At 41.3% G+C, this 19,621-nt stretch overlaps 1 protein-coding gene across 1 annotated transcript in view; it reads left to right on the top strand.

Moving 5' to 3' along the window:
* Positions 1-19,621, top strand: part of ACVR1C (activin A receptor type 1C) — a 109,577-nt gene that overhangs the window by 75,463 nt on the left and 14,493 nt on the right. The window contains exons 3-6 of the mRNA XM_089659726.1: positions 5,721-5,960; positions 8,172-8,402; positions 9,535-9,702; positions 14,087-14,243. Coding sequence (XP_089515852.1) covers positions 5,721-5,960; positions 8,172-8,402; positions 9,535-9,702; positions 14,087-14,243 — 796 coding nt within the window. The remainder of the gene's footprint in view (positions 1-5,720; positions 5,961-8,171; positions 8,403-9,534; positions 9,703-14,086; positions 14,244-19,621) is intronic.

The raw sequence follows: 19,621 nt of genomic DNA, 5'->3' as shown, positions 1-19,621 counted from the left end.
TGGAGGGCAAGTGGATAAAATACTGTACAGCCAAAATACCTGTAGGCCAAGCATGGCTTCCACAAAGCCCGACTTTTGTCAATCTTGGCAATCAGCATTGTCCCACACCTAAGCTAGGACAGAGGGTACATTGAACAGGTAGCCATCATCACAGGAAGGAGTGTCGGGCAGGAGAGGAGGAGGGAGCAGCTGGCTCCCTAAGAGGTGCAGCCAACTGTCAATCAGACATCCAGGTGGATCCCAGCAATATTGTCGGGATTCTTCCAGAGCCTGGAGCAGCTCTGCTGCATCAGATGAAACTGAGTGGTAGCCTGCTGTTTAGCTGATAGCTGATTCTGGGTCACTGGAGAGCAAAAGTAAGTGTAGTGCTCGACCACCTTAGCACACAAGGGGGTTCCCCAACCATCCCTGTCTCAAAACCTTCCTCATCTTTGCACATGCATAGAAAATCACCTGTGTATGCATAGATGAGCTAACAGGTTCTGCCAGGATCCAAAGGCTGGGCAGAGCTTGTCGGTACATCTGCACATGCACTATAATGGCGGTGCCAAACGATGAGTGGAGTCACCTGAGAAGCAGACTTAAGTAGACATGTGCAGAACAAAAAATTAGTTTTGTTTAGTTTTGAGTCATTATTTACATAATTTTGTTTAGTTAAATTTGTTTTTGGAATTTGTTTATCTTCGTTAATTTGTTTTCAAATTTGATTAGAATTTTCCAAACTTGGTTGAGTTGAATTCAATTCGACTGAATCGAAAAGTTTTGAATTCAAATTTATTCTGTTCAAAATTTGAATTTCGGAAGATGGTTATATTCTTTCTATTTTATTTTATTCTATTTTTTCTATTTTATTCTTTTCTATTCTAATCTATTATATTCTTTGCTATTCTATTCTATTCCTTTATTTTACATTTTGTTTTAGTCTATTCTATTATTTTCTTCTCATTTCTGTTCAATTCTATTCTTTTCTATTCTATTCTTTTCTATTGTATTCCTTTATTTTCTATTCTGTTCTGTTTTGCTCTAATCTTTTCTATTCCATTCCTTTATTTTCTATTCTGTTTTCTTCTATGCTTGTTTTCAAATTCCATTTCCTTTTCAAATTCAATTTAAATTTTGGACACAATTTTGTTTCGTTGTTTCAGATTCGTTACTATTGTAATTCAGAAATTCGAATACATCTGAATCTCTGCATAACAAAAAATTGTCCAAATTTTGATTTGAAACGAAACAAACCTCACATGTCTAGACTAAAGTTCCATTTTAACACCCACATTATTATTATTATTATACAGGATTTATATAGCGCCAACAGTTTGCTCAGCGCTTTACAATATAACGGGAGACAATACAGCAACAATACAGTTCAATACAAGAGGGATAGGAGGGATCTGCTCCTTGGAGCTTACAATCTAAGAGCATCATCAATATGAATCCATGGGCAGAAGAGGTTTCTGTCCTGAGTACACAGCGACTCACTGTGTGTTCCCAGCACAGAGACTGAGCTATCGAAGACAACTCCTGGTCTCTAGTAATGATCAGGAGCTGACGAGAGTGGCCCCTGATTATGTGATCTCTGTGACAGCCAATCATCAGTCATGTGTTTGGACAGACCTTCCCTTTTCCCAGGCATAATTAGCCAGTTAAAGGGATGGTGGGACGGGGTGGGAAGGGGTTAAAGTGCATGTCTGGGCAAAATTAAAAAACAAAAAAACAGACAGTACAGCTTTGCAATACATGTACAATTTTTCATATCGTGTCTCTATAAAAACACTGGAAGCACTGAAAAATAAGTGGTGATCCTGCTGGAAATCTAGTGAGCTTCCTGCTTGAATTGACAACACAGCACTTCTGCTGCACTGAAATCCCCCCCCCCCCCCACACACACACTTATTTAATCGGAGGATTTCAGTGCAGTGGAAGTCGAGTTGTCAGCTCAGACAGGAAGTTAGGAGCTCACTGGATTTATGGGAGATCACCAGGTATTTTCTGTATTTTCAGCATTTTAGGGAGATATAACATGGAGAAATGTGCATGTATTGGAGGGATGTATTGAATATACATTTTTTATTTATTTTGCCCAGATATGCTCTACTTCATAGAGAAGATACATCTGTATTGGTTGCTAAGAGCTTGTTTGCGTTGCCGTACTTAACAGATACACCGGCTGGAGACCGTGCTGGCCATATTACCGTCATTATACTAAAGACTGACAGCATAGCTCCGAGCACAACAGGGAAAGCGTCTAATGAATCCCTAATAAATAACATAAACTAGTAAATCAATATGGAATAGCATCTTCATTTACCTGCCAGTCGGAGGCACTGAGTCATCGGAAAAGGAAAACAACTTTATTTTTGTCCGGATCATTTGGTGAAAGCTGAATTCTAGGCAGACGTTAAAAACACCAATGAATGCAGTTACTGATTATTTTTTTTAATAATATCCTGTATCTGTGCAGAATGAAATATATGTATGTTAACTGCTTCCTTGCCACCCTATAGCAGAAATACTGCTACAGGGCGGCAGGGCTGTGCAAAATGAAAATATATGTGATTTGCATTTCCAGGTAGGGGGCACACGCCTGCCACCCTATCCACCCCGCCATTGGCAGCTACAGATGTTGATTACCAGGTCCCGGCTGGAGATTCCCCGCCGGCACCCGACGATCGCCGAGAAACAGTGACAGGGGACAACACAGGTCTCTCTTCTGCCAACAGTAACATTCTGCTGTGTATGTCTCTGTTCTCCATGTTATATCTGTCCAATCACACTCTGGGGGTGGAGAGGTGGCCTCTCTATGTTACTTAGTTGCAGCAGAGAAGGGTCAGGTCACCAGTCTGGCTGTGTTGTCTGGCAGGGTCCTGTCTGAAATCTCAGTACTAGGTGGAGAGAAACAGAAGTCCTTGTGCAGGCAAAACAGATCTCAAAATACAATAGTGGATTTGTCTGTTTTCTTAGAAGTCAACTTTTAGTCAACTTTCAACCACAACATCTGCGTTCCATATGAGTTTCTGCATGCACTTCTTTGATGCGTTTTTAAGGCTTTATGGTGCGTTTTTGATGCGTTCATCTCAATTGATGACATGCATTCTGGTGCAAATCTGATGCGTTTTGTAACATTCTAGATGCGTTCAGAAGAAATGCAATATGTTCTTCTTTTGTTGACTGCACTGGTGTGAACTAGGGCCATTGGAATACATGGAAAACACTGTCAATGCGTTTTTGACGCAGAATAAAACACACTGGACATGAGAGAGAATTCTTTACTTCACCTGGTCTATATAGGTCATTGACGCCTGTTTTCTACTTTGGTTTGCATTTCTGTCTATAAAAAGTTTATATTTGTATTTTGCATCAATGACTGAACCTCATTCATCATTTTTACCATGTGGATGTAATTGAAACTGCTTTCTTGTTATTTGAAGAATTGAAAAAAAAAACTGCACTGGTGTCAATCAGCCCCTAAAGTGGTTGTAAAGGCTCAAGGTTTTTTACCTTTGTGCATTTTATGCAGCAGCCCCCTCAGCCCCCCCCCCCCCCTTTATACTTACCTGAACCCCATCGTAATTCAGCAATGTGCACGAAAGCCTCAGCTCTCCGGGGACTCTCCCTCCTCATTGGCCATTGGCTCCCACTGCTGTCAATTACAGCCAGTGAACCAATGAGGAGAGAGAAGGGGGCTGGGCCGAGCCACGGTTTTGTGTGTGCATGAACAAGCAAAGCAGCGGCTCAGGAGGGAGCCTGATTGGGTGCCCTCATAGCAAGCTGCTTGCTCTGGGGGTACTCAGTAGGAAGGAGGGGCTAGGAGTGCCAGCGGGGTGCCTGTGAAGAGGAAGATCAGGGCTGCGCTGTGCAAAACCATTACATAGCGCAGGTAGGTATAATGTGTTTATTATTGTTTCATAAAATGCCTTTAATATCACTTTAAAGTACTTTGGTCATAATTATGATCTACTAAAATGATCCAAAATGCAGCTCCAAGGAGTGTCTCTGTCAGTATTTAACAGTATCTGTAAATATCCTTAGGCTAAGTTCATATGTTGGGCCATCATTTATGCACCTCTGAAAGGTGATCTGAAGTGGATCACTTTTCAAAAGTGTTTTGATAGATGGTGAAAAAAGAGATCTGTGGCCTCCCCACTGCCTGTTTTACCCTGTAAATGCCAAACCACAGCTCTGCAACTGCGTGCATTACACACAGTTGCAGGGTGGTTGCAGCACACTAAGGGAAATGATCCACACTACTGCTGCTGCTCTACAATCTTGATTTATTATAGAGACCACAGTACATGCATCACAGATACAGAAGGTTGACGTGTTTTGGCTTACATAGCAGGGTCATAACTGTGTAAGCTGAAACGCGTCGACCCACTGTATCTGTGATGCATGTACTGTGGTCTTTCTAATCAAGATTTTAGAGCAGCAGTGGTAGTGTGGACCGGTTTCCTTACTGAATTGCCTGCAGCAGAGCAACTGTGGATCGGGCACCGATCATACAACAATCAGGTGGACGGGTAGTAGCACCTTTTCCTCTCTTGTTTCTTATCTTGGTTGCGGCACAGTCCTATTCACCTGAATTTAACCCCGAACATGACCAGGGGTAAAATATTCACCATTGCTGTGAAGCAAAGCATTGCATACACCATCGTCTGTCTGCCTTTGTTACATAGTTATTCTGGCTGAAATAAGACAAAAGTCCGTCCAGTTCAACCATTAAAAAAATTATAATCCTACACCCACAGTTGATCCAGAGGAAGGCAAAAGGGGAGATAAAAATGGTCCACTGCCTGTTTTTGTCATCCCTCCTCATCCAACCTCAAGTGTAAACGAACCTTTAATCTGAATTTATGGGCTGACCTTATCACATACGGTTGTCCCAGGTCCATAAAGCTGACACCACTAGGTGACTCATTTTTTGAGAACCCAGGGATCCTAATACTGGCAAGAAAAGCTAGGAAGCTTTGTGGCTGAAAATTGCCCAGTCGAGTTCCATGGTCATGAATGTCCCCCGTCGTGCTCTGTATAAACTGAACGAGTGAAAAGGCACCTTTTAAGGCTGTCCAAGTCCTGAACTTCATGGAACTGGACGTCCTATTAAAGTGTTTTGACGTTCACCTCCTTCTACTGTGTCCTGTATTGATGGAGGGGCTGGCAGATGGAACCAACATACATGGAAGGGTACCAGACATCCAATAATGCGGTGTCTACTTTATTTTTTTTTTTTTTCAGGCTAAGAACATTTCAGCAAGTACAGAAAATTACTGTTGACTTTGCTAGAATTACAGTGTTCTTGTCACTTCCCGTGAGCTTTTAAGACAACTAAAACGACCTTATCTTTCTTGTGTAAACTACTAGTCCCATTGACCCACCATGAAATGGAGATAGACAAAGGCAGACATGTTTGAAGTCCAGCCTGTGTAACAATAAGGGGCTCCCTCCACATGTACAATACAGAACTGAGTGTAGGCACAACGTAACAGGAATTGTGTTTTTTGTTGTACCATGTGAAAATAGAGGGAAATAAGGTTGGAAAAAAAAAGGAAACTAAGGCAACCATCATACCAAAGAACTGGTCAGCTGCAATATATTATATTTTTTTGTGTTTAGATTTAGATACTTTCATGTGTTCTCTTTAATGATTTCAAAACAATGGTTACTCCATCATATTTCCATAGATAATAAGTACCTTTTGTGTCTCTTCATTTCCAAACCTCCAGCATCTCCAAGTACCTCCCACTTTGGCCATGTGGAGCTGACAGTCATAGTCACCATTCCAATCTGTGTCCTGTCATTAGCCATAATCCTCACGGTCTACACCTGTCAGAGGCGGTACGGCACCTACAGAAAGACAAGGCGCCAATGTATTGAGGAGCCCCTCACTGACTGTAACTTGGATACTGATGGGAAATGCTTGAAGGATCTCATCTATGATATGACTACATCAGGATCTGGTTCTGGTAAGTGTAATCCTGTGACTTAAATTAAACATTTTATTATTGTGTTACCAATAATTTTGTTATAAAAAAATCCTAGCAAAAAATAAATTACTGTTGGGATTTTGAGACTTGTTACATTGTATAACAAGGAGGTGTATTTATTTATTTTATGCCTGAAAGGCAAGCTTTCCGTGTGTCCTCCCAACAACAAGTCATATAACGTACCATATGGGCCCTTAATGAACCTTAACATCTGAAAACATAGGCCTGTATTTCTTACAGGCAATGTAGCACAGCAAAAGGCAAAGATTCATATATTTGCATTGTACTGTAGTGTGCGCTGTAATGCTGCTCTGTTTCTTAAAATTTATTTATTCTGGGTTGGCGTTCAGAAGATTACCAACACGATACAAAGCAAGCTGTAGACGTAGGAAGAGATAGCCGCATACCTCTCCTGGCCCAAGTTGTTAACAGGTAAAAGCAGCCTCAGATCAGTCATGCCACCAACATGTTTCACCCTGCCACCATCCTCCTTGATTAAGCCCCAGGGGTGAGACGAAACATGTTGGGGGCATGACTTGGATGAATCTAGCTGAGGCTGCCTTTACCTGCTAACCACTCAGGCTACAGTGTGCTTGGTAATCTTCTGAATGCCAACCCAAGATAAGTACATTTTAACTGCTTCCAAACCGAACTATAGCGGAAATACTACTACAGGACAGCACGGGTGCGCAAAATCACATATATATATATATATATATATATATATATATATATATACGTGATTTTGCATTTCCTAACCACGCCACCGACAGGCAGGAGAACTGTTTTGTTTACTAACAGTTCTCCTCCCTGTCAGCTCGGGCACATTGCTTTGGATGGCTGTGCTGTGCACAGCCATCCAAAGCAGTGTGCTTACAGTGAAGCACACAGACACTGCCCCCTAGTAAAACACTCCCTGCATATGTGATTTTACATATCCGGGTAGGGGGTGCGCGCACTCCCTACCCGTGCCGCCATTCGCAGGCGCAGCTGTCAATCACCGGTTCCCGCCCAGTGATTACTCACCGGCACCCGGTGATTGCAGAGGTTCTCCGATGGGGAGGAGAACTGTATGTAAACAATACAGTTCTCCTCCTTTTTGGCTTGTGCACACTGCTTTGGATGGCTGTGCATAGCACAGCCATGAAAAGCAGTGTGATTACAGTGAAGCACATGGACACAGGACATAGTGAAACAGCACACAGTTAACCCTGTGATCGCCCCTCATGTTAACCCCTTCCTGCCCAGTGCCATAAGTACAGTGTCAGTGCTTTTTTTTAGCACTGATCACTGTATTGGTGTCACTGGGGATGTCAGTGACACCAAGTCAGTTCCCCCCCAGTGTCAGAATGTCCGCCGCAGTCCTGCTATAAGTCGCTGATCGCCACCATTACTAGTAAAAAAAAAAAAAATATCCCAGTATATATACCGCCATTTGTAAACGCTATAACTTTCATGCAAACCAATTAATTTACACGTATTGGGGGGGGGGGGGGGGTTTAGCAAAGACATGTAGCAGAATACATTTTGGCCTAAATTTATGATGAAATTTTATTTTTTAAATTTTTTTTACTGGGCATGTTTAATAGCAAAAAGTCAAAAATATAGTTTTTTTCTCAAAATTTTTGGTCTTTTTTTTATAGCGCAAAAAATAAAAAAACGCACAGGTGATCAAATACCACCGAAAGAAAGCTCAATTTGTGGGGAAAAAAGAACGTAAATTTCATTTGGATGCAGCATTGCAATTGTCAGTGAAAGTAACGCAGCGCCGTAACACAAAAAATGGCCTGGTCAGGAAGGGGGGTAAATCCTCAGGAGGGCAAGTGGTTAAGAAACCTTTCCCCAGCCAGTACCCTCACTGGACAGTGGCATCCAATTCATCAGACCTTATTAGCCTGAGCGGGGGCCACTAAGCATTTATTATGGGTCACGTTACAAAGCACATATACCATGATTTTTGGCGAACGTACATTAACATGCTCAAACAGTTGAGCTTTATTGGGCTGTAGAAATGTGAATTATTCTCCAAAATGTCTAATTTCAGAGGTATTTCTAGTTGTGGTGTGGGGTTCTTCCTCTTAGTGCCTCAACGTGGTTGTAACATTTCTGAACCACAAAATACCACTGTACCGTTTCTATGTTTTAGTCCATGCACCTCCTTTGTATGACCATTTCCTGTTTCTTTTGTAGGGTTGCCTCTGCTTGTCCAGAGGACCATTGCAAGGACAGTTATCATCCAAGAGTTAGTTGGCAAAGGCCGTTTTGGGGAAGTTTGGAGAGGAAAGTGGTGTGGAGAGGACGTCGCTGTGAAAATCTTCTCCTCTCGAGATGAAAGATCCTGGTTTCGGGAAGCAGAGGTCTACCAGACGGTTATGTTAAGACATGAAAATGTTCTTGGCTTTATAGCAGCTGACAATAAAGGTAACATATATATACGGTATATGACATGGTATGTTACAAACTTCCTGGATAATCAAAAGCATATAATTTACTTTATTGCCATATATGTTTGAATTATAGATTTTGTTTCTAACTAAACTTCTACTTTAAGTGAAATAGGAACAATGGATTTTACCTCCTGAAGGTCTGATATGAATAGTACTACATACTTTGTAAAGTGTATATCAAATAAATGCATATGAGCAATCAAGGGATTGGTGCGGAAACCAATGATTGAATTTATGCTAAGGTATCATAAAAACAAAGCATAGTGCGTATAGTGACAATGGTGCCAAAGTCAATATATCAGTGGATTTTTCAAGGTGACATGGGAAATCCGTGACATCTGTGGTATGGAATGTGACTGTTGATTGCACTAACCAGATAGTGCAAAGGGTAGCACATTGGAGTAAACAGACCTACTCCTGGTCATTGGATAAGGGACACTGTTAGAAGGGTGGTCATCAATTCGGCAACCTCCAGATGCTCTGTGTCGTCTCCAGGTGTACCGTAGGCAGCCACCAGAGGGATATTCCAGGATCACTCATGTCAGGAATCACCTTCTGTCATCAACCACCAAGGGGATGTAGTGCACTCTCGAGTGTCAGGAATCACCTTGGGGGCTCGCAGAGTAAACAAGCCCAAGAGAGAGGTATCCAATAGTGTAGTATATTTTATTCAAAAGGTGTAGTAAAACAAGTAATACACTTACATAGTAAAATTCCAAAAGGGATCCAAAATGGCCGCCGGTCAGACGTGTGAACCATGTGGACTAGGTCTTTACGTGGGGTGGCACCTCCCTAACGCGTTTCGTGTCTAATGCACATTATCAAGTCCCTTTGTTTTATATTTGGTTTAGCGCTGCATATTTTATGTTTTAGCTATTTATCAGGAGGCTTTTTGAGGCTTTGCCTTTTATGCCAGCGGCTTCTATCACTTTTACTACCACATCCAGCGCTCGTCTTACCCTTCTTTTATATACTTTGTAAAGTGTTGCGCAATATATCAGTGCTATAAAAAATTGGAAATGATGGAATTTAGTTCTTATTTTACCATCGCTATTTTTATATGTAATTAGTATGTTGTATATGAGATTGTTCTGTATTTTCTACAGATAATGGCACATGGACTCAGCTGTGGCTGATATCGGAGTACCATGAACAAGGCTCCTTGTATGATTATCTTAACCGGACAACAGTAACCATTGGTGGAGTAATGAAAATGGCGTTATCCATTGTCAGTGGGCTGGCTCACCTTCACATGGAAATAGTTGGTACTAGAGGTATGTTCTCTTGTTTTGTGTTGGAAGTTAATATGTCTTAACTAATAACCAACAGAAGCTGGGATTGTGCAAAAAGATAACTGAGGAACAAATAGTACAGTTCATGGTACATTGATACATGGCAAGCAATCTGTAATTAAATCAAGTCAGTGTATAGAATTAGGTCATATATTTAATCACTATGTTCAGTGATTACAAAATGTATTTATTTTTTTTAAGGTAAATGTGAAATATTGCATATAAATATTTCATACTTACCATGTGCAGTCAGCTGTTTTTTTGTTGTTTGGTAAAAATTTTTAATTGTAACAACAAAAACTCACTGAATATGGAGAAAAAAGCATATGCATTCTCACACATTCATTTTATAAATAGGTAAGTGTCAAGTGGCCCTAGAGTGAGCAATGTTACAATAGCATATTTAAAGAAACACACTATTATTTCCTGAGCTACGGAATTTCTTATCCCTTAGCAGACATGGGTATGTGCTTACAGCATGTCCCTCAGACTAAAACGGAGAGTCAGTCGTATTCCTGCATTCTAGCCATTAGATCTAAGTCTTTTCAAATTTCCCAGGGCATGCACAACTTATATAGATCAACTTGTATTTTGATAGAACCTCATTATTACGTTTTAGAAAAACAGGTATATGAATACAGTTATAGTGCAGGTTTTAGGAATGTATTCATCCATAATGTTCAGGAGAAATGTTTCCAGTGTATATGATACCAGAAGGCCAGTTTTGGCCTAGGAAGGAAAATAATCTGGACCAGCAGAACTAGATATGAGGATTTGGCCAAACAATTTTGAAAAAATTGAGCAGGGCCAGTAGCAAAACTTACATCTTGCCTGAGCTCTTTTTTGCCAGCCATTCTGGCGTATAGTAGAGATTGCTCCATCTAATTCAAATCTAGGTGATCCAAAGCAGGAAGATACTTTTTACATTTAGGATATGTCATGCAACAAGGACATTGTTCTATGGTTTGCAAAGGTTTTATAATTAGTAAACATATACTGTATGCATAGAGCTATCACTTTGTGATCTGATATCCTCATAGTGATGCAAAATAAAAAAAAATAAAGATAAAGAGTTCCAAAAGTCCACTGTGCAACAATTTCAAATATTAAAAGTCCAGAAACATATAAGTGAAGTATCTGTGAATCATAGATTCCTCCAGCACTGCATTGCAGCCTGAGGTTAATCCTTCACCGCCACCGTAAAAAATGAAATTCTTATCATATAGCAAGACCTGTTATTATATGGAGGTCAATCGTGCCTATCCCACGCTCATGGGTATCCAAGTGGCCGGCAATGGATTATCCACAGCTAGGAATATCTACTCAAATGCTCCTCTGTATTTAGTATGCCATATGTTCCAAAAGAAATTAAACCACTGTAGTGCTACCCCCGCAAGAGCTGCTAGTAATCTTGTGTCCTATGCTCTTCTTAGCCCTAGGCGAGGCCTCATCCTGGCTCTCCGCATGAGAGGAAGATTATAGAATAATATAACAGACTAAGTCACTTGAGGGCTCTCAAACGAAGGGGCTAGTCTTAGGCTTTAAATTTTAGTTCACCCAATCCCCTTGGAGGGGGGAGTAGCGGGGGAACTTATTCTCGATACTCTTTGTGATATGATCCAATATACTCATTAGGTGCCTGATCTCTCTAATGTTATTTCTTGCATGTTTCCAAATTTCTGTTTCTGATCCCACTGAGTATACTACTGCCCTCAACACTGAGGATTGTTCGGGTTGAGCTGGACTATGGGTGTTAATGTAGTTGTCTAGGGGTTTTTTTGAGCTGGGGAATGCCCCAAGGCTATGTTTTGTAACTTTTATTTCATAAAACAATAAAAAAAAGCTCAATAACGGCAACCACGTTCTGTCCTCAATAAAATGCCTCAGTTAAGTCTTTATGGTGAACATCTGGCTGCTATGTTGGGGCCCTTTTAACTCGCTGGCGTGCAGGATAATGAAGAAGTTACAGAAAGTGGCGCTGAACAGCAGTCTAGTGTAAACTTGAGACTTGGGCTCAGTGAAGGTGTAGACTCTATGAGGCAGCAATGCAGAGAGTGATATTAGTTCAAAGAGCAGTTTGGAGTATATGGATATGAGATGCTAAGGAGCAATAGGAAGCAGGTGAAAGGCAGGACAAAGTTAGTGTTCTGGAATATTAGTGGCCCTCAATTTTAGAGTTGACTTAGATGGGTGCTGCTCAGTGGTGGAATGCAGCAGCCAGTGGAATAGGTCTCTTGAGGCAAAGGGGTTAATGGGAAGAATGGCTGTTTAACCAGACTGGATTAATGAAAGGATTAACAGGCAGTTGTAAATTTAATGCCACCGTACACACCCTCTCATCAGATCTTCCTCTAGACAGCCCTCCAATGTCATCGAGTGTTCTGTACCATAGGGGGCCCCTTTATACAGCGATAGAGCAGACAGTAGCAGATGCGAAGGTGACTTGGACAGCGGCTCTTGATGCAAGTGTCCCCACTCCCAGTTTCGGCATCAAGAACAGAAACCCACTTTCTCTCTCTGGTACTGCACAGCTTGACACAGCATGGCTTGGCACAGTATAACATGACACAGCACAGCTCTCTCTCTCCCATTTGGCAAACTTCTCCAACTGGCCGGCTCCTTCTTGGGCTTTTACTTTTATATGGTCCCACCTGCTCTAGTCTAATTGGCATCGCCATCTTGTGGACAAATAAGGTTCTGCAATTTAGTATCATGGCCCAATGTTACACCACATATAGCATAATATTGCAAGATGACCCACATTTATTAATAAATGTACTTGCAAAGGGGCAGTCAGTTAAAAGCATACAGTGTCCAGAGCGCATGCATGATTCTTGATGATCTCAAACCACGTGCCCCACCCTACATGTTTCATTATAAATAACATCATCAGGGGAATCAGAAAGCACCTGAAGTCATCAGGCATCATGCATGTACGCTGGACAGCAGGACAATTAGGAGCATTCTCCCCTCTGACCACCGATGTAAGGGGCATTTTTCCTATTGATCACGAATGTAGGAAACATTTTACTTATCGACCACCATGTAATGTATCGTGAGCTGTTGATATGTTAATTTTTGGAAGCAGTTCTCTGACACCTGAATGTTATTTCAAGGATTCCTCCATCTTAAACAATTGAGAAAGGATGGCGGAAACATTAGTTTTTAAACCTGTCAGTAACAATTTACTGCCCTTTTTGAAGCTTAGTGTTATGTACCCCCAAAGCATGTCTAAACAAATGGTGTGGATTCCAAGTTACAAATGTGCTCTCGTGGGTCAACCAGTCAGCTACATAGATTATCCTCAGACTAAATTATGCAGAAAATTATTAAGAGGAGGGGAGGCAGATGAGAAAATAAAATTTTATGTATTTAATAAAGTGACCCTGAGTTTCACTTTACCACGTATTGCTTTCTAATGGTTTGATGTATGTCTTTTAATCAATTTGTAAACTCTAGTAACATATTTCTTAGCCTGAAGAAATTATTACCAGATCTTTCAAATGCTTGTCACACCTGTTGATGAGTGTGAGTAGACACATTTATTTATTTTTAAATAAAAATGGGAGTATACTTTCCTGCTTTGTGCAAAACTATTGCACAGAAAGTGTGCTTTACTCCTCTTCTGGCAGTTCCCTCCCTCCTTCACGTCCCGAGGAGGTGCCAAGCTGAGATGTGTGCATCCACAGACACACACAGCACTGGTAAGCCGTGTCCCTGCTCCTTCTCACAAGAGTTTGACTGATTGCAGCAGGAGCCTGTGGCTTTCTCCTGTGAAAGCAGGAAATGAGGGGAGTGGTGCTGGAGCCAGAGACAGCACTGGTGTGTTTAGTGTTTAGGGACAAGGGGGATGGGGGTAGGACAGGTAGTGGGGCATTTTTTTGCCTTAATGCAGTGTTTCTCAATTCCAGTCCTCATGGACCCCCAACAGGTCATGTTTTCAGGATTTCCATTATTTTGCACAGGTGATTTGATCAGTTTCACTGCCTTAGTAATTACCACAGCTGTTTCATCTGAGGGAAATCCTGAAAACATGACCTGTTGGGGGTCCATGAGGACTGGAGTTGAGAAACACTGCACTAATGCATTAAGGTAAAAAATATTTAGCCCTTAGTACCACTTTAATTTAGCAATGTGACTTTTAGATAAAATCTGTGTCTTGTTCACACCATTTAAACAGTTTCTTCCTTTCATTTTAAAATCTGCAGGTAAAATTTAATTGATTGGATTTGAATTACTTAGCAGTCCAACTCTCAGTCACTGTAATATTTGATACCTATTGTGGTTGGTGGCCAGCAGTGTTGATGCTTCATAGTTTAAACAGTATGGTTTCATTTTTACTAATTGTTCCCTGTTGTTGGTTTAGGCAAACCAGCCATTGCACATCGGGATCTCAAGTCTAAGAATATTTTAGTAAAGAGGAATGATACGTGCGCCATTGCAGATCTGGGGCTGGCTGTAAAACACGACTCAATAACTAACACCATAGACATTCCACAAAATCCAAGAGTCGGGACAAAAAGGTAAAGAAGCATCTATTGTTAGATTGTATCCCTTGTAAGGCGTGGATGGTAATAGAGGATTTAGTTTTATCTTGTGTTACAATATCTGCCAGAGAGTGTTGGCCTTCTACTGACATCAGCATTCACAAATGTTGTGGTCATTTAAAGTATATCTAAAGCCAACAACTTTTTTTTTTAAGATTTTGGATGGAGTAAACAATGGTTAAATCCTAAGTCAATTTTTTTTGCACCTGTGTCCATTTTTTTTATCAACTTTCATTCCACTCAAAACTGTAAGTGAAATACCCTCTTAGATAGTTGACACAAGTGTCCTTAAATTTCCTTCTTTATTATTGTTCGGGTGACAACTCCAAATTTTTCATTTCCCCCCTATCATTTCCAGTGACAGTGGTCACCAGGATAAACTGAGAGATTGAGTCTCCCCAGTAGGTACCCAGGTAATAAAAATCTGACAGAGTTTCTAACCCTTCCCTACTCTAGGTAAACTAAAAAAAAAGTTATATTACTAGCTTCTCCTTCCGCAGTTGCAAGCAACCTGGTTGCTTGCATCTAATGGCTTAAGTACACTGCTCAAAAAAATTAAAGGAACACTTTTTAATCAGAGTATAGCATCAAGTCAATTAAACTCCTGGGGTATTAATCTGGTCAGTTAAGTAGCAGAGGGGGTTGTTAAGCAGTTTCAGCTGCTTTGAGTTAATGAAATTAACAACAGGTGCACTAGATGGGCAACAATGAGACGACCCCCAAAACAGGAATGGTTTTACAGGTAGAGGCCACTGACATTTATTTCCCTACTCATCTTTTTTGACTGTTTTTCACTAGTTTTGCATTTGGCTAGGGTCAATGTCACTACTGGTAGCATGAGGCACTACCTGGACCCTACAGATGTTGCACAGACAGTCCAACTCCTGCAGGATGGCACAGCAATACGTGCCATTGCCAGAAGGTTTGCTGTATCTCCCAGCACAGTCTTAAGAGCATGGAGGAGATTCCAGTAGATGGGCAGTTACTCTAGGAGAGCTGGGCAGGGCCATAGAAGGTTCTTAACTCATCAGCAGGAATGGTATCTGCTCCTTTGTGCAAGGAGTAACAGGATGAGCACTGCCAGAGCCCTACAAAATGACCTCCAGCAGGCGCCTGGTGTGAATGTCTCTGACCAATCAAAAACAGACTTCATGAGGGTGGCCTGAGGGCCCAACATCCTCTAGTGGCCCCTGTGCTCACTGCCTGGCACCATAGAGCTCGATTGGAATTTGCCATTGAACAACAGAATTGGCAGGTCCACCACTGGAGCCCTGTGCTTTTCACAGATTAGAACAGGTTCACCCTGAGCACATGTGACAGACGTGAAAGGGTCTGGAGAAGCTGTGAAGAACATTATGCTGCCAATACCATCGTTGAGCATGACCGTTGTGGTGGTGGGTCAGTGATGGCCTGGGGAGGCATATCCATGGAGGGATGCACAGACCTCTACAGGCTAGACAATGGCACCCTAACTGCCATTAGGTATTGGGATGAAATCATCAGACCCATTATTCCCCATTGAGATCTGATGTGTTTTCAAAGTGTTCCTTCAGTTTTTTTAAGCAGTGTATTTTCTGAGCCACTGACTTAGAATGAGTATGCACATCAGTGGTTTGGAATTTATTCTTTCATTACTTGCTGCATGCATGTCACAGGTAGGAGATTCAGAGTTCAAAACCTAGAGACATCTGTTTTTTGATCTGATTTTTTCTGACATCTGATTTTTTTTTAGAAGGAGGTCAACAATATCATCCTGTATATTTCTACAGGGTTCCTGACCACTTTGCTGTTTTTAAATTGATAAATACTCTGTGTTTGAATGACAGGGTCCAATACCAATTTTTACCTACAGAGGCAATGTCTGCAAATCTCAATAAATATCAGATGGTGGATCAAATACAGATGATACAGATGAAGAGTGTCAATGGGGGGCATCCATGTTACTGCCTGTTTTTGATTCAATGCCCTTATAAGATAACTTACAATAGAAAACCACTTTAATTTATAAGGGACACTGAATTTTTGGGCTACATTGAAAGCACTCATTTTCATAGAGCAATTCCCTTTATTGCTACAATAAAAGTAAATCAGCAAAAAAAAAGAACTCTAGATTTAGACTTTACTTGGCGTTCTCTAAATGCAAAGCCATATTTTCATTTGACAGAGTAGGCCTATGTCCATGAGCAGCAAAGGCAAATAGGAGGCTGTTTCCTGTATATTTATTGGTCATCATTATTTTCACATCATCAGCTGAAATACATCTAATGTAAGCTTTACAGGACGTCAATATTTTTAAGACAGTTTAGGACTCAAGTGTGTAGTATAGCCATAGCAGACCATGGAACTGCTATAGGGGCCAGAAGCACAGGGGGCCCAGAACTGTTTGGCTATGCAAATGATATTTGAATGTTGAAATGGCAATTGGTAAATGTGTATATATAATTTTGGAACCTCTATATAACAGCTATGGAACAATTTGTGTTGTATACCACTAGAGGAATTGCTTGTGAGATAGAGATTAGAGAGATAAGGGGCCTCTGAATCATTTTTCTATTGGGCCCTATAGCATAGTTACTGCCCTATTAGCAGAGTGGAGCGTTGCATGCCAAAGACTGTATACCCTACGTGGTTCATCAGTGGAAATTCATCCTTCTATTAAAGTTAATGCAAGTTATAAGCTGATCTCAAAATACCTAAAGACTAAAAAAAAAGTTCCACGCTCAGCTATTTATTTATAACTACTGCATTTAACATTTTTAGCAACACATCAGATAAGATAATCCTCCTACCTTCCTGCAGCTAAATTACAAACAAAACCAACATTGATGTTTTTCTCTTTTAAAAAATATGTGAAATGTTTGTTAGAATCATCTTCTGCCAAAACCACATCTACACCTGACTGTGTATGAACGGAGATGTCAGTATGTTTTGCAGTTGAGACCACGAGAGCATCTGAGCCACCCACAAAGATTCCACTGTCTGCGAGAAGCTAGGTCTTCAGACTATCATTATAAAGTAGGAGTATATTTACACAATAAGGGTATTTTTACCATACAAAATAAATAAATGGACCATAATGAACACATTTACAAATTTCTTGGCAGGAAATTAGTTCATGTACAGTTGTGTTCAAAATAATAGCAGTCAGACATCACTAACCTGATCAATCACTGTTTTTGGTAGAAATGTTATTTCTAAATGGCAAATAATTTACTAGCAGGTGTAGTAGAGTAATAGAAATTCAACAGACCCAACAGTCATGACATGCATGCTGCTGATTCTGTGTAATTGAATCACTAATTGAAAGGGGCATGTTCAAAATAATAGCAGTGTGGAGTTCTATTAGTGAGGTCATTCATTCTTTGAAAAACAGGTGGCAATTATTGCCCTTATTTAAGGAAGGAAGGCAGCAAATGTTGTACATGCTGGTTACAGTGCATTTCTCTCTGAAATTCTGAGGAAAATGGGTCGTTCCAGACATTGTTCAGAAGAACAGCGTACCTTGATTAAAAAGTTGATTGGAGAGGGGAAAACATATAAAGAAGTGCAGAAAATGATAGGCTGCTCAGCTAAAATGATCGCAAATGCTTTAAAATGGCAACCAAAACCTTAAAGACGTGGAAGAAAGCGAAAAACTACCATTCGAATGGATAGAAGAATAGCCAAAATGGCAAGGACTCAGCCAACAATCAGCTCCAGGAAGATCAAAGAAGGTGTAAAGTTACCTGTGAGTACTGTTACAATTAGAAGACGCCTATGTGAAGCCAAGCTATCTGCAAGAAGCCCCCGTAAAGTCCCACTGTTGAAAAAATGACATGTGCTGAAGAGGTTACAATTTGCCAAAGAGCACATTGACTGGCCTAAAGAGCAATGGCGCAACATTTTGTGGACTGATGAAAGTAAGATTGTTCTTTTTGGGTCTAGTGGCCGGAGACAGTTTGTCAGACGACCCCCAAACACTGAATTCAAGCCACAGTACACTGTGAAGACAGTGAAGCATGGTTGCGCAAGCATCATGATATGGGGATGTTTCTCATACTACGGTGTTGGGCCTATTTATCGCATATCAGGGATCATGGATAAGTTTGAATACATCAGAATACTTGAAGAGGTCATGCTGCCTTATGCTGAAGAGGAAATGCCCTTGAAATGGGTGTTCCAACAAGACAACGACCCCAAACACACCAGTAAACGTGCAACATCTTGGTTCCAGACCAACAAGATTGACGTTATGGAGTGGCCAGCTCAATCCCCGGATCTTAATCCAATAGAAAACTTGTGGGGTGACATCAAAAATGCAGTTTCTGAGGCAAAACCAAGAAATAGAGAAGAACTGTGGAATGTAGTCCAATCATCCTGGGCTAGAATACCTGTTCACAGGGGCCAGAAGTTGGGTGACTCCATGCAACACAGATGTACAGCAGTTCTCAGAAACAGTGCTTATACAACTAAATGTTCATTAAGTGATTCAAAGGAAAACAAAATCTTCAAACATTTTTCAGTTTATATAGTGAATGTTTGAGTTTGTAAAGAAGAATACAAACACTGCTATTTTTTTGAACAGTCTAATATTCACTTTTCTTAAATTTTTTAGAGGAACAACACAAATTTTATATATTTTTCTTCATATTTGGATTTGGAATAGAATGTGTAGTGTTCCCAATGCATTTGTGTGTATGGAAATAAAAGCTATTAGAGCAGCGGTTCTCAACCTGGGGGTCGCGACCCCTTTGGGGGTCGAACGACCATTTCCCAGGGGTCGCCTAAGACCATCGGAAAACACATATTTCCGATGGTCTTAGGAACCGAGACACCGCTGCTGTCTCCGGCGATGTGTGGGTGGGATGATATGCTGCCCCTGTCACCGCCTCCTCGCCGCTGATTGGCCACCGGAACTGTAGTTCAGGAGAGGCACACAGGCGGCCAATCACCGGCGAGAAGGTGGAGCTTGGAGAGGAGGAGCCGAGCGGCAGCGCGCGGAGATCGAAGAAGATCGAGGGAGCTGCAGGAACGAGTGAAGAGAGAGGCCAGAGAAGGAAGACAGCTGACAGGTAAGTGCAAATTTTGCTGCTGCAGCCAGGTATGCAGGCTGTAGATGGGAGAGGGAGAGAGCGAGCCCAGGCTGGAGCAGGAGTCAGCAAGGTAAGTATCATTGGTGTCAGTGGAAGGGATAGTGCCCCATCATTTGTGTCACTAATACCAACGATGGGGCACTATTCCTCCCCCCACTGACACCAACGATGGGGCACTATTCCTCCCCTCACTGACACCAACGATGGGGCACTATTCCTCCCCCCACTGACACCAACGATGGGGCACTATTCCTCCCCCCACTGACACCAACGATGGGGCAC

This window comes from Staurois parvus, unplaced genomic scaffold, assembly GCF_062004578.1.
Source record: "Staurois parvus isolate SC_StPar_1 unplaced genomic scaffold, SC_StPar_1.0 ptg000031l, whole genome shotgun sequence".
Lineage (NCBI taxonomy): Eukaryota > Metazoa > Chordata > Amphibia > Anura > Ranidae > Staurois > Staurois parvus.
The sequence above is the reverse complement of the archived record's forward strand: the minus strand, read 5'-3'. Positions and strand labels throughout refer to the sequence as shown.